The sequence below is a fragment of the Monodelphis domestica genome, chromosome 2 (genome assembly GCF_027887165.1).
Source record: "Monodelphis domestica isolate mMonDom1 chromosome 2, mMonDom1.pri, whole genome shotgun sequence".
Lineage (NCBI taxonomy): Eukaryota > Metazoa > Chordata > Mammalia > Didelphimorphia > Didelphidae > Monodelphis > Monodelphis domestica.
The window spans coordinates 193,762,925-193,775,333 of record NC_077228.1 but is presented as its reverse complement, the minus strand read 5'-3'; the positions used below and the strand labels follow the sequence as shown (position 1 = coordinate 193,775,333).

Here is a 12,409-nt window from a genome sequence, read left to right as displayed (position 1 = left end):
ATGCTGGGATTAGGACAGGCCATAAGTGGGAAAGTAATGACCTCTTATATATTGTTGTATATATATACATATGTATATGTATATATATACACCTATGATGAGAATCAGCAACTGTATCACTTTCTTTTTTTAAACTATTACCTTCTGTCTTAGAATCAATACTATCATTACAAGGCAGAAGAGCAGAAAGAGCTAGGAGACTGGGGTTAAGTGACTTGCTCAGTGTCACACAGTCAGAAAATGTCTAAGGCCATACTTGAACCTAGGACCTCCTGTTTCCAGGCCTGGCTATCTATCCACTGAGCCACCTAGCTACCCCTATGTCATTATCTTCTCTGTGGTTCTGATGTTTCTGGTATTGCTCATTCTCATTGTCATTCCATGAAGAGATCTCCTTTACACTGTCCCTAACAATCTACTATATGACAGATCCAGAATACAGTGCTTCTGAAGGTATAGTCTTGGATTTCTGATCTTTAATCTCAATATTTGGTTATCTAGATTATTTAATTTCTTCAGGAGACCATCATTGCTTGCTTCCTATCTCCCATACCATACCTTTCTGCTTTTGTTATACTAAGCTCTTATTCCAACCTTCTAGGATTCTTGACATCAGGTTTGCCTAGTGTTGGCCCTAAGGGCAGAATGTCTTTTAGCAAACATGACCTTGTCACCATGAAGTGAGGTATGGTGGGAGCGGTATCTACTAGGGTCCCTGCCATACAGACTAGGCCAGTTTTCTTTCCCCTTAACGGCTAGAAAGCTTAGTTTCCTAGATGCCAAAGCCATAAAAGGCCAGCCTGTGAGGAGTCAGTGCCCCTCTGACTTGGTGGAGTTTCTACTACTGTGCAAGTCACCACACCCATCTGACCCATATTACTCTGCTGACAAGATGAGTTTCTTTAAAGAGATGAGGGGGTCTATATCTATCTGACTCAGAACTCTATCCTTACTAAGTATCCTTTCTATGCTACTCTTTAGTAAATTTATTTTCTGTTAGATAGTGGATGGTCTGCAAGTTTCATTCCATTCCAAACCCAAGCCTGAACCCAAGACTGAATCAAGCTTGGACTATAATACCCTTCTAGAGGTGTTTACATTAGAAAAAACTTTTTTTTAATCTCATTTTTATTGATACCTTGTGGTTTTTACATCATATTCACTTTTGAATACATCCAAAGATTATAAGAGAGAAAAAGCAGTTCAACAAAAACCAACCAACGTAGCAATTGTATCTGACAGCATATGAAATATTCTATAACCACTGTCTTCCACCTCTGCCCAGAAGGGAAGGAGATGCATTTTCTTATCTCTGCTCTAGGATCAAATATGGGCAATACAATTAGAAATTTACATTTTAAAAAGATAATACTTGTTAACTCAAATAAATATCTATTTGGTAGCCATTTACAGCAAAGTATAGAAGTGGAGTAAAACAACTAAGTTGTGAATAATAGGAGAGAAGTCCACTCGAAGGTTAACACTGCCTGGGAGTCTATCTGTTCACAGAGGCTGCTTTGCTAAAACATTTATATTTTGGCAATTTCACATATTTAGGTAGAAATGAAAAACAATTTGAAGATCATATCATTTAATCTTTTTATCCTGTTACTGATACTGAAATAAGGAGAAGAGAAGTTAAGTGACTTGTTTAAGGTCAAACATCCTATTAGTGTAGAATCTGGAATTTGAATCCAAATTTCCTAAGTACTCTTTGTCCTTGCAGCTGTAACACATTTCCTTTAACTTCTGAACCCACAGCTTCTTAAAAAAGGTCCAGTAGGGGGCAGCTGGGTAGCTCAGTGGATTGAGAGCCAGGCCTAGAGATGGGAAGTCCTAGGTTCAAATCTGGCCTCAGCCACTTCCTAGCTGTGTGACCCTGGGCAAGTCACTTGACCCCCATTGCCTAGCTCTTACCACTCTTCTGCCTTGGAGCCAATCCACAGTATTGACTCCAAGACGGAAGGTAAGGGTTTAAAAAAAAAAAAAGGTCCAGTTTTTCTCACAGCGGCAGCACTACAGACTCCTAGAATAAAAAAATGACTGGCAATATCCATTTTTATAGGTCTCTTTGCTAGTTTAGGAAACTCTGGTATTCCAATGATATCACCATGGCTCAAAACATTCTTGGAATTCCTCTTTTGGAACTGCCTTAAGAACCAGTAAATGAATCACACAAGAAAATAATTTTCAATGATCAAATTCAAAGAGGTCTATCTATGATCTTTTAAATGTGGAGGTTCCCTGCTCTGATGAAGATCACAACCTATCCTTGTGTACCTAGCCTATGTGATTCTTGTTCATGTCCCTCCATAAGATCAATACAAGAGGTCTATCCAATATTCTATTTAGAAGTCTTCCTTCCTTTTAAAAATTTGGGAATACCAATGGAGAACTCTGATTGAAAGGGAGCTGTTTGGCACAATCAATAGAGCACTGGGCCTGCAGTCAGGAAGATTTGAATTCAAGACAAGCCTCAAACACTAGGGACAACCCTGGGCTAGTCACTTAATCTCTATTTGCCTCAGTGCCCTCAACTGCAAAATGAGAAGAGTAGCATTTACTTCACAGAGTTGTTGTGAGGATCAAATGAAATAATCTTTGTTAAAAAAGGGCTTAATGCAGTGCCTGGCACATAGTGCTATATAAAAATTCATTTTTCCTCCTAAAAACTGTCAATTAGAGATCTGTTGCCCTATAATCAGCCCATCTTCTCTTCTTATCCATCATATTCCCCATAAGACATCTTTGACATCTATTCATTTTTGAAGTTCCTCATTGGTTTTATGCTATAGCTTGCTCACTCTCATGTATCTATCTCTCCATTGCTCTCTGTGTGATTTGCATTTTAGATTCTTCAAAAAACTTTTGTATTCACAAAGAATACTATTTTTTAAATAAGTTTATTTCTAGGAGGAAGCTTGGCATCATTAAAAGAGTTATACAATTTCCTAAAAGTAATCCAATTTATTCTCCTCCTGAAGTTTAGCTCTGGGATCAACTTATTGTCCATTTGTCCCATATATGTATATATAAACATATGATATGTACATATAAACACATGTACACACTTATGGACAAGTTTTACAGACTGTCCATCTGAATGCATGTTGCAACCTCAGCAATGCCAATTCTTCATCTGTTAGGTCTATCTCAATAGGTTGGTCAGGCCAAACTCTTGAGTGGTTATTGATTCTCTTTTAAGAGACTGTAGTGATCCATGGCTTGATGCAGCCAGCATAATGTCATCCACAAATAGCATCTGGAAGACCTTATCATACAAAGGGAATCCCTCTTCAACCTGAATTTTGTGCTAAATCTCCTCCATCATGAAAGCAAATACCTATGGAAAAACATCTCTCTCTCTGTGTTTTATGTCTTATCTAAAGTTTATAATCAGAGAGTGTAGTTATTTCTGTTGTTACTCCTTTTAAGGAATCTTCATGACTGTGAAATATAGATAGGAGAAAGCCTATAGGAAAGAGCCTTTAAGGCAACATTTTGCTCTACTGGATCAAATGCTTTGAGAATACTGCTTATGTAAACCTGCTTTTTCCCTATTAAATACCTTCTTCAAGGATGACTTCAATTCCTGTATAGATAACTCCCAAAGATTTTGTAGAAATAGCACAGTACATCCTTATGTTTTCTATACTTAACATTTTTTTATATTAATAATGTTTAAATTTATTTCCCCCATACCTTTGACATGTTCCATTCCATGTACACTGATCCTTCACAACTGTGTGTTTTCAGTGTAAAACTCTATATATACTTAGTCCACTCTGGCTGCCATTCCCACTTTTGTTCTCTTTTGTACCATAAGAAAATCATTATTATTACAAGAATATTCATAGCTACACTCTTTGTGGTGGCCAAAAATTGGAAAATGAGGGGATGCCCTTCAATTGGGGAATGGCTGAACAAATTGTGGTATATGTTGGTGATACTATTGTGCTCAAAGGAATAATAAAGTGGAGGAATTTCATGGGGACTGGAGCAATCTCCAGGAAGTGATGCAGAGCGAAAGGAGCAGAACCAGGAAATCATTGTACACAGAGACTGATACATTGTGGTACAATCGAATGTAATGGACTTCTCCATTAGGGACAATGCAATGTCCCTGAACAATCTGCAGGGACCTAAAAAACACTATCCACAAGCATAGGATAAACTGTGGGAGTAAAAACACCAATGAAAAGCAACTGCTTGAATACAGGGGTGGAGGGAATAAGACTGAGGAGAGACTCTAAATGAACACTCTAGAGCAAATACCAACAACACGGAAATGGATTCGAGTCAAGAACACGTGATACCCAGTGGAATCATGCGCTGGCTATGAGAGAGGTGGGGGGGGGGGGTAGGAAAAGAAAATGATTTTTGTTTCCAATGAATAATGTTTGGAAATGACCAAATAAAATAATGTTTTTTAAAAAAAAGAAAGAAAATCATTATTATTAATTTGAAAGGCAAATTCTTTTTTTTTTAAACCCTTACCTTCTGTCTTAAAATCAATACTGTGAATTGGTTGCAAGACAGAAGAGTGGTAAGGGCTAGGTAATGGGGGTTAAGTGACTTGCTCAGGGTAACACAACTGGAAAGTGTCTGAGGCCAGATTTGAACCTAGGATGTCCTGTCTCTAGGCTGACTCTCAATCCCACTGAGCAACCCAGCTGCCCCCCAGGCAAATTCTTATGTCAGGCAGAAAGCTGTTGTGAAGGCCAGGAAGACCTGGGTCCTAGTCTTTTCCCAACATACACTGGTTGTGTAACCTAAAATAAGTAACCACCTTGTAGAACTCTGGGACATTTTCTAAGACAAATTGCAGGGAGGGTACATACCTACATTGGAAGAGGAAATATACCAATGAAATCATAGGTCCAGTCAGTCACTCATTATTCCTATTATTATTTTATAGTTTTACCTTGATTCTAACCACCTTTTACCCAGCTTGATTATTCATCTTATTTAACTAGATTTAGGTACCAAAAGTGTTTTTTCAGTTATGCCCCAAATTTATATTTACATTTACTTTCTTTTTTTTTTTTAAATCCTTACCTTCTGATTTGGAAATGATCAATTCCAAGGTAAGAAGAGTGGCAGAGGCTAGGCAATGGGAATTTGTCCAGGGTCACACAGCTAAGAACTGTCTGAAGTCAGATTTGAATCTAGGTCCTCTATTTAGTTTCAAAGGAGCTAATTATTATGAGTACTCGCTACAGATTGTAATCCCTCCATACCTTCCCATCCTATATAATTTCTGTCCATGTTCTATTATAATTCCTTCATAGAGAATCTATCAAACATATTGGGACTTCTCCACTGGATCTTTAGATCTTCCTTAAAGGATGAAAATATGTCACCAATGAAGATATTCAAATAAATATCCTGTGTTGCATGTTCTAGAGCAACCCCAAAGAGAGAATTTCTCAGATATGAGAAATAGCAGCATTGTTGGAATACTATTTCATACATAGCCTCTTAAGGTGATTACTTTGAAATGAACAGATCTGGTTTAGACATAGCACACTGGGTAAAAAAATCAGTTGTATTACTATTTTATAATCATTCTTCACGCATGTGCACACTCTAGGCTATCCTTTTTTCCCCCATCATCATTACACAAAGCAGATCCATTCCCAAGATGCCTAATCATTTCAGATCCTTGCCATTCTACCCAATATGATCTCTCTGGGAAAAGAACAAATATACCATGTTATCTAACTGGTCCCTGTACACAGATTTCACTGATCTGAATTAAAAAGTCTCATCCTGTGACTTATCTTACTTCTCTATATCTCTTCTACCTCTAGGTCCAGTCTAAGGCTAAGCATCCAAAGGTAAAGTTTGTTTTTGGCATGCCTCATCTCCCCTTTCTGAAAGCTTTCTCCTTCTTCCTTTAAGGGTTTATTATAGTCTTCTTTTTGTTGTTGTTGTTTTTATTTTAAACACTTACCTCTGTTTTAGAATTGATACTATTGGTTCCAAAGTAGAAGAGCAGTAAAGACTAAGCAATGGGGATCAAGGGACTTGTCCAGAGTCACCCAGCCAAGAAGTATCTGAGGCCAGATTTGAACCTTAGACCTCCCAATCTCAAAATGTTAAGTCACCTAGCTGCCCCTTACCATATTCTTCTAATGTTTCTAGTTCCTCTTTTGTCAGAAAGGCTTTTACTTTAATTCTATCACACTAAGGTATCATAGACTTAAAGTATTATTCTTACCAGGGGGAGTCACATTTTGTTTTATTTTAAACTCTTACTTTCTGTCAGTATAAATTCTTATTTTTTAAACCCTTACTTTCTGTCTTAAACTAATACTCAATACTGAGTATTAGTTCAAAGGCAGAAGAGCAGTAAGAGATAGGCAATGGGAATTAAGTGACTTGTCCAGGGTTACACAAAACATATCTGCAGCCAGATTTGACCCCAGAACCTCCTATCTCTTGGCATTCCTCTCTATCCACTGAGTCACCTAGCTGCCCTCCTTAGTATCAATTTTAAGAAAGAAGAGTGGCAAGGGCTAGGCAACTGGACTTAAGTGACTTGCCCAGGATCATGCAGCTACAAAGTATCTGAGGTCAGATTTGAACCCAGGTCCTTCCAACTCTAGGCCTATCCATTGTGCTACTCAGATGTTCCAGAGAGATACATTTTAAGAGTAAAAAGCAATGCTTAGGAGGGCAATTTGAAACTATGCCCAAAGGGCAATAAAAGACTGTCTGCCCTTTGATCCAGCCATATCACTGCTGGGTTTGTACCCCAAAGAGATAATAAGGAAAAAGACTTGTACAAGAATATTCATAGCTGCACTCTTTGTGGTGGCCAAAAATTGGAAAATGAGGGGATGCCCTTCAGTTGGGGAATGGCTGAACAAATTGTGGTATATGTTGGTGATGGAATACTATTGTGCTCAAAGGAATAATAAAGTGGAGGAATTCCATAGAGTCTGGAACAACCTCCAGGAAGTGATGCAGAGTGAAAGGAGCAGAACCAGGAAAACATTGTACACAGAGACTGATACACTGTGGTACAATCAAAGGTAATGGACTTCTCCATTAGTGGCAATGCAGTGTCCCTGAACAATCTGCAGGGATCTAAAAAACACTATCCACAAGCAGAGGATAAACTGTGAGAATAAAAACACTGATGAAAAGCAACTGCTTGATTACAGGGGTTGAGGGGATATGACTGAGGAGAGACTCTAAATGAACACTCTAATGCAAATAACAACACCACGGGAATGGGTTTGAATCAAGAACACATGTGATACCCAGTGGAATATGCATCAGCTATGGGAGAGGTGGTGGTGACCGGGGGGGGGGGGGGGGGGGGGGGGAGAAAATGATCTTTGTTTCCAATGAATAATGTTTGGAAATGACCAAATAAAATAATGTTAAAAAAAGCAATGCTTAATCCAAAAGAATGACACTGGTTTTAATATTGGAATTTCCAGTACTTTGGCAGCTGGTCAGCAAATATTTTAGTCTGAAAAGACCTTCAAACTTCACTCTACAGAGGTGACTACCTATTTTATCTATCCACACTGGTTCTACCCATTTGGTTGTAGGAAACTCTTTGAAGATAGGATCCAGGTTTGATTTGCACTGCTCTATGGATGCAAGTCATAAAACACTATAGTCTCTGAAGAATTAAGGCTGATATTCACTAAAAGGGCAATGGAGAAGTTTATGGTGAGCATGGTAGTACATTACTAACAAAGAATTACACAGAACAAACTGTCATGGATGTCATTAAAGTCCTTGTTTCTATGGAAAAGGAGGGAGGTATGCCAGTCATAATTTTAGAGTGAGGAAACACCTCCAGATCACTCATGTACTCTATTAGTATTCAAGTTATGTTAAGAGACCCAGAAAGGATCAAGAGGATGGGTCAGATCCCCTTTGGAGGATTTACTGGGTGCAACAAATCTAAATTACACCAAATGACAATGCATGGATCTGCATGCATGCAATGCATGCAATGTAATCTGTATGCTCCACAATAATGAGATCACAGATACAATAATGTATAGAAGTCCTAGAAGACTATGCATGAGGTCACTTTTTTCTTTAAAATGCTAATAAATATCACTGAAGTCTGTAACTCACCAGAAGTAATATCCTGATGGTGAGATTGTCCCTCAGATACAATTCCCATACTTCCCCCCACAAATGGAACTTATCCCTGTTCACTATCCCAGGGGCAGGAAGAGCTATATGAAGAGCATGAGGACTCTGATCAACTTAAGAGAAAGTAATGATGAGGCAAGGACAGCCTGAAAATTACATACCAGCCACAGAAAGCAGTCCAATCCACATGGGTCTGGTTCAATCTTGATTTCTTTGTTCTTCCGTTTGTATACATTAGGTGTGGCATGAAAAGCTGGAAAACACAAAACTGTCCTGTTTCTCCTGCTCTATCCAGACAATGGAAAAATAACAAACCAAATGAGATTATGCAGTTAATAAGGATATGAATTTGGCTGAATCAAATAATCATCACCAAGGTAAATTGAATTCACAATCTCTGACACAGAGTGCCATCATTCCCACTCTAGCAAGGGATGCTAGTTATGATTATCTTCTTCAAATGAAAATCACTGCAGACTAAAAATCAGAGCCACTGCCAAAAAGATGGAAACAGAACTGGCCCTCTGTCTACCCAAGTTCAAGGGAGAAGCTGAAAACTCCAAATGGAAGCCCAGTCCCTAGTACAGAACCCCATATATACAGTAGATGCTTAATAAGTATATCCTGAATGGAGTGGAAAGGATAAGTAGAAGAGTGGGAGCTAGGTCAGAGAAAGCACCCTCACTCACGGTGAAGGAAGCAGTCATATTTGAAGCAACGTCGGCAGAAGAGTGTGTGGAAGGAATGCAGTGACTGTTCTCGCTGCACAGACTTGGCACAAGGGCCATCGATGTTTGGGGTGCACTGGGGAGGCAAAACATTGGGGTCCGACACCTCTGTGAGTTCGCGATACCTATGTGAGAAAAGGGAGTAGAAGTTCTTTTTCTTCCTTTCTTTTTTCTCCTTAAAAACCCCTACCTTCTGTCTTAGAATCAATACTGTATATTGGCTCCGAGGCAGAGCAGTAAGGACTAGGCAATGGGGGTTAAGTGACTTGCCCAGGGCCACACAGCTAGGAAGTGTCTGAGGTCACATCTGAACCCAGAACCTCTCATTTCTAGGCCTGGCTCTCAATCCACTGAGCTACCTAGCTACCTCCAAAGTTCTTTCTAAGGGTCAGTCTCCTGGAGAGAGGCATAAGGGCTCTGCTGAGGGAAGACTCAGGGATGAGTGTCTCAGGCAGGGTGCATTACATGAGGCCTGTTGACAAAACAGTAAGATATCTAAATGGGTACAAACTGTTTGTAGTTGCAGTACACATAGAACTGTCTGGGAATAGGGCAAAATGTGCTAGATCTGCTACTAGAGCAAAGCCTCAATAAAGAGCTCACTGTCTAGATCTTTTCAAAGGCCTACAGAAAATGATCCTTCCTATATGATGAGTCTTATAAGTCTATTATAGGGAAATTAGCTCCCTCCCTTCAAATCAGCAGTAGGAGACTATGGCTATGGAATACTGCATTCTGTATATCTGTCCAATGCAATCCATGTGTTGATTGATTTTGAAGAATTACATTTTTCTTTTTTAAAAATCTTTGCGATGAAGGATGGCTCAGTGGATGGAGAAGGGTACACTTAGAAATGAATATGATGTAAAAATAAAAGGCAGCAAATTCCAAAAATCTGTTTTAAGAAGTATTGAAGAGGTAATCAAAAGTGAAAGAAAACTATCTATCTCAGCCATGTAAACAAGGTTTGTTGATTTGTCAACAGTTAGCCAGAAACTGCTAAAAATAACTTTCAGGGCACTTTGGCCTGATTTTTAATGTTGATCATATCCTAAATTATATTAGTTATTTGTTTTAATGTCTCATGTTCCCTACAAGATCATAATCTCACTGAGGGAAAGGCTATATCTCATCTTCTCTTTGTACATCCATCTTGCACACGGTAGGTACATAATAAACATGATGAATTGTGGAACTACTGTTCATTCAAACATTCCCAAAGAGGCATTAGCCAGATTATCTTACCTCTCTTTCATGTCATCTGGAACACCATTCTCAGGGAACATGGAAGAAATGGCACTGAAGATCATGTCATTTGGAAATTGTTTCTTGGAACTCTTTTTGTTGCCTGAACCAAAAATGACAGAAAGCTTCTGGGGGCTATTATCAGAACCTGGGGGAAAAAAAAAAGCCCTTGTCCCTTTCACAGATGCTTTTGATTAGAACTACTAAAGTAAATCTGATTACTGGTTTCTTTAAAACATGTGGAAGGAAGTCACTTTTATCTGAACTTTTCAAATATTAGACTATAGTGCCAACAAGAATAGTCCCCATAGAAGCAACACCTCTGGGTAGCAATGAATTTATAGATAATATAATCCAAGTTAAGTCTGCAGAAGATTTTAGGGAAAAAGGAATACAAGTTGAAGTCAGTTAAAAGGTTGAAATTAGGGAGTGGCAGGGAGAAACAACATAGCATATTGGAAAGGGCAATGTATGTGGAATCAAAGGACCTACATTAGAATCTTGGCTCTCTTAACTTACTGGATGTGTGAGCTTGAGCAAGTCACTCACTCTCTCTGGACTTCAGTTCCCTCATCTGTTAATGAAGGGGCTGTATTCAATGGATTTCTAAAATATTTTCTACCTCAAAATAATATGATCCTAAGATGACACCTAATAATAGCTAGCATTTATATGGCATTTTAAGGTTTATATGTCACAATTATTATCTCATTTGATCCTCACAACAATCCTGGGAAGGTAGGTTTAATTATTATCCCTATTGTAGAGATGAAGAAACTGAAGCAGTAAGAGGTTGTGAATTGCCCATGGTGTGAGGTGTGAGATCAGATTTATACTTACATCTTCCTGACTCCAGGTCCAGTCATTGTGCCACCTAATATTTCAAGGTACTTTACAATAGACTTTTACTGTATCCTTTTAAAAAAATGCCAAGTATTTTCCTCTAAATTTTGCCTCTTTTATTCTCTGGAAGGATAGGACATATTATTTTATGCTTCCAGGAATGCTGAACTTCTTTAAAGTGAGCCTGATGAGGAAACCTATTGGCCCTTTATAAGCAATGGCCCTTCTCAGCTCTCCCATCTGCCATATCCTAATTGTTTCCTTGGTGGAATGCAGGACCCTTACTTACCTTCAATGGTGAGTCGTTTTCTTTTCCTAAGAACTGGCAACTCTTCCTTGTTGTCTTCCTGTTTCCCTTCAGAAGAGTCATTATTGTGCCCCTCCTCTTCCTCATCCGAGTACTGATTCAGGGCATCAACCAACTCCAAGAACACAGCATCACTGATCAGGACAGAACCTGGGATCATCTCTGAAAAAGGAGTGGTGAGGGGAGTTTCTTTCTTGCATTATGTGCCACATAAGAAGGCTTTATTAAATGGAGCAACCCTCCTGAGACCCTGATGTTCCAGAGGTCCAAAGCAGATCAGCATTGTCATTCAGTACCATCTTAAACACTTTATTCCAGGTAACACAAATTTAAATTGATAGGAATTGTCTGAGAAATGCAATCTTTTAATTAGTTGGGGTTTCTTTTCTAAATATGATGTGGTTAGCTCAGATGGTTAGAATATGATACCATTGAGACTAAGACCTGAACCCTAATGGGGTTGGATAACCTTGATTTAACACTACACTAAGGATTACATTTCTAACTTCAGCTAGTTGTCTCATAAATGTGTATACCTGGGCATACAAGGTTCAGGCAAAAGAGTTTGGAAGAAAACTTATGCCACACTTGGATAATGTTCTACAAATGATGTAGTAACTAGTAAACCAATCACTAGTAATAGTACTGTATTAGAGGATAGGATTTCCTCATAATGGAAGAAAATAAATTTCAGCTTGTGAGTCTTTTAACAGTAGGGGGAGCTATAAATCAGGACTGAATTATAAAAACAAAGTTGGTGCTGGACAATGATAGCTGGTAACAGAAGTCTACCTTCAGCTTCTCCCCAGCTCCTATCACCCTTCTAATTTGACTGGCCTTTTCTAGAACTCCAAATGCTTTGTTTTTAAGAAGCTCAGACCACCGTTCCTTACACATATTTGTTCTATGGGTCATTGAGGAGGTGGCTACAACAAAGAAGCATGATAGGAAGGTTATTCTCATTATCTTCCTCAGGTAAGAAGAAAATCAGACCAAAAGGCCTTGGGTTTTTTTCAGCTACAGAAATCTCTTGATATTTTTGTGCTAAATTGTTTTTCGTTTCCCCAACCACCCATTAAGTATAACAGTGTTCTCTGGTGCTTCTTAAATTTCATTTGGAAAATACCTTGCATATAACATACTTTTGGCCCTCACC

The 12,409-nt window shown here is 38.6% G+C and overlaps 1 protein-coding gene across 14 annotated transcripts in view; it reads right to left on the bottom strand.

The window, feature by feature from the left end:
• Positions 1–12,409, bottom strand: part of EZH1 (enhancer of zeste 1 polycomb repressive complex 2 subunit) — a 56,123-nt gene that overhangs the window by 30,421 nt on the left and 13,293 nt on the right. For 11 of the 14 annotated variants that reach the window (XR_008916358.1, XM_056816702.1, XM_007482162.3 and 8 more), the window contains 4 exons: positions 11,236–11,415; positions 10,104–10,251; positions 8,820–8,983; positions 8,292–8,383 (listed from right to left, as the gene is read on the bottom strand). Coding sequence is in view for 13 of the 14 variants with exons in the window: in XM_056816702.1 (XP_056672680.1) it covers positions 8,292–8,383; positions 8,820–8,983; positions 10,104–10,251; positions 11,236–11,415 (584 nt within the window). In the remaining variant the exon portion in view is untranslated. The remainder of the gene's footprint in view (positions 1–8,291; positions 8,384–8,819; positions 8,984–10,103; positions 10,252–11,235; positions 11,416–12,409) is intronic. The other 3 variants (XM_001362916.4, XM_056816703.1, XM_056816709.1) reach the window with 1 other exon arrangement.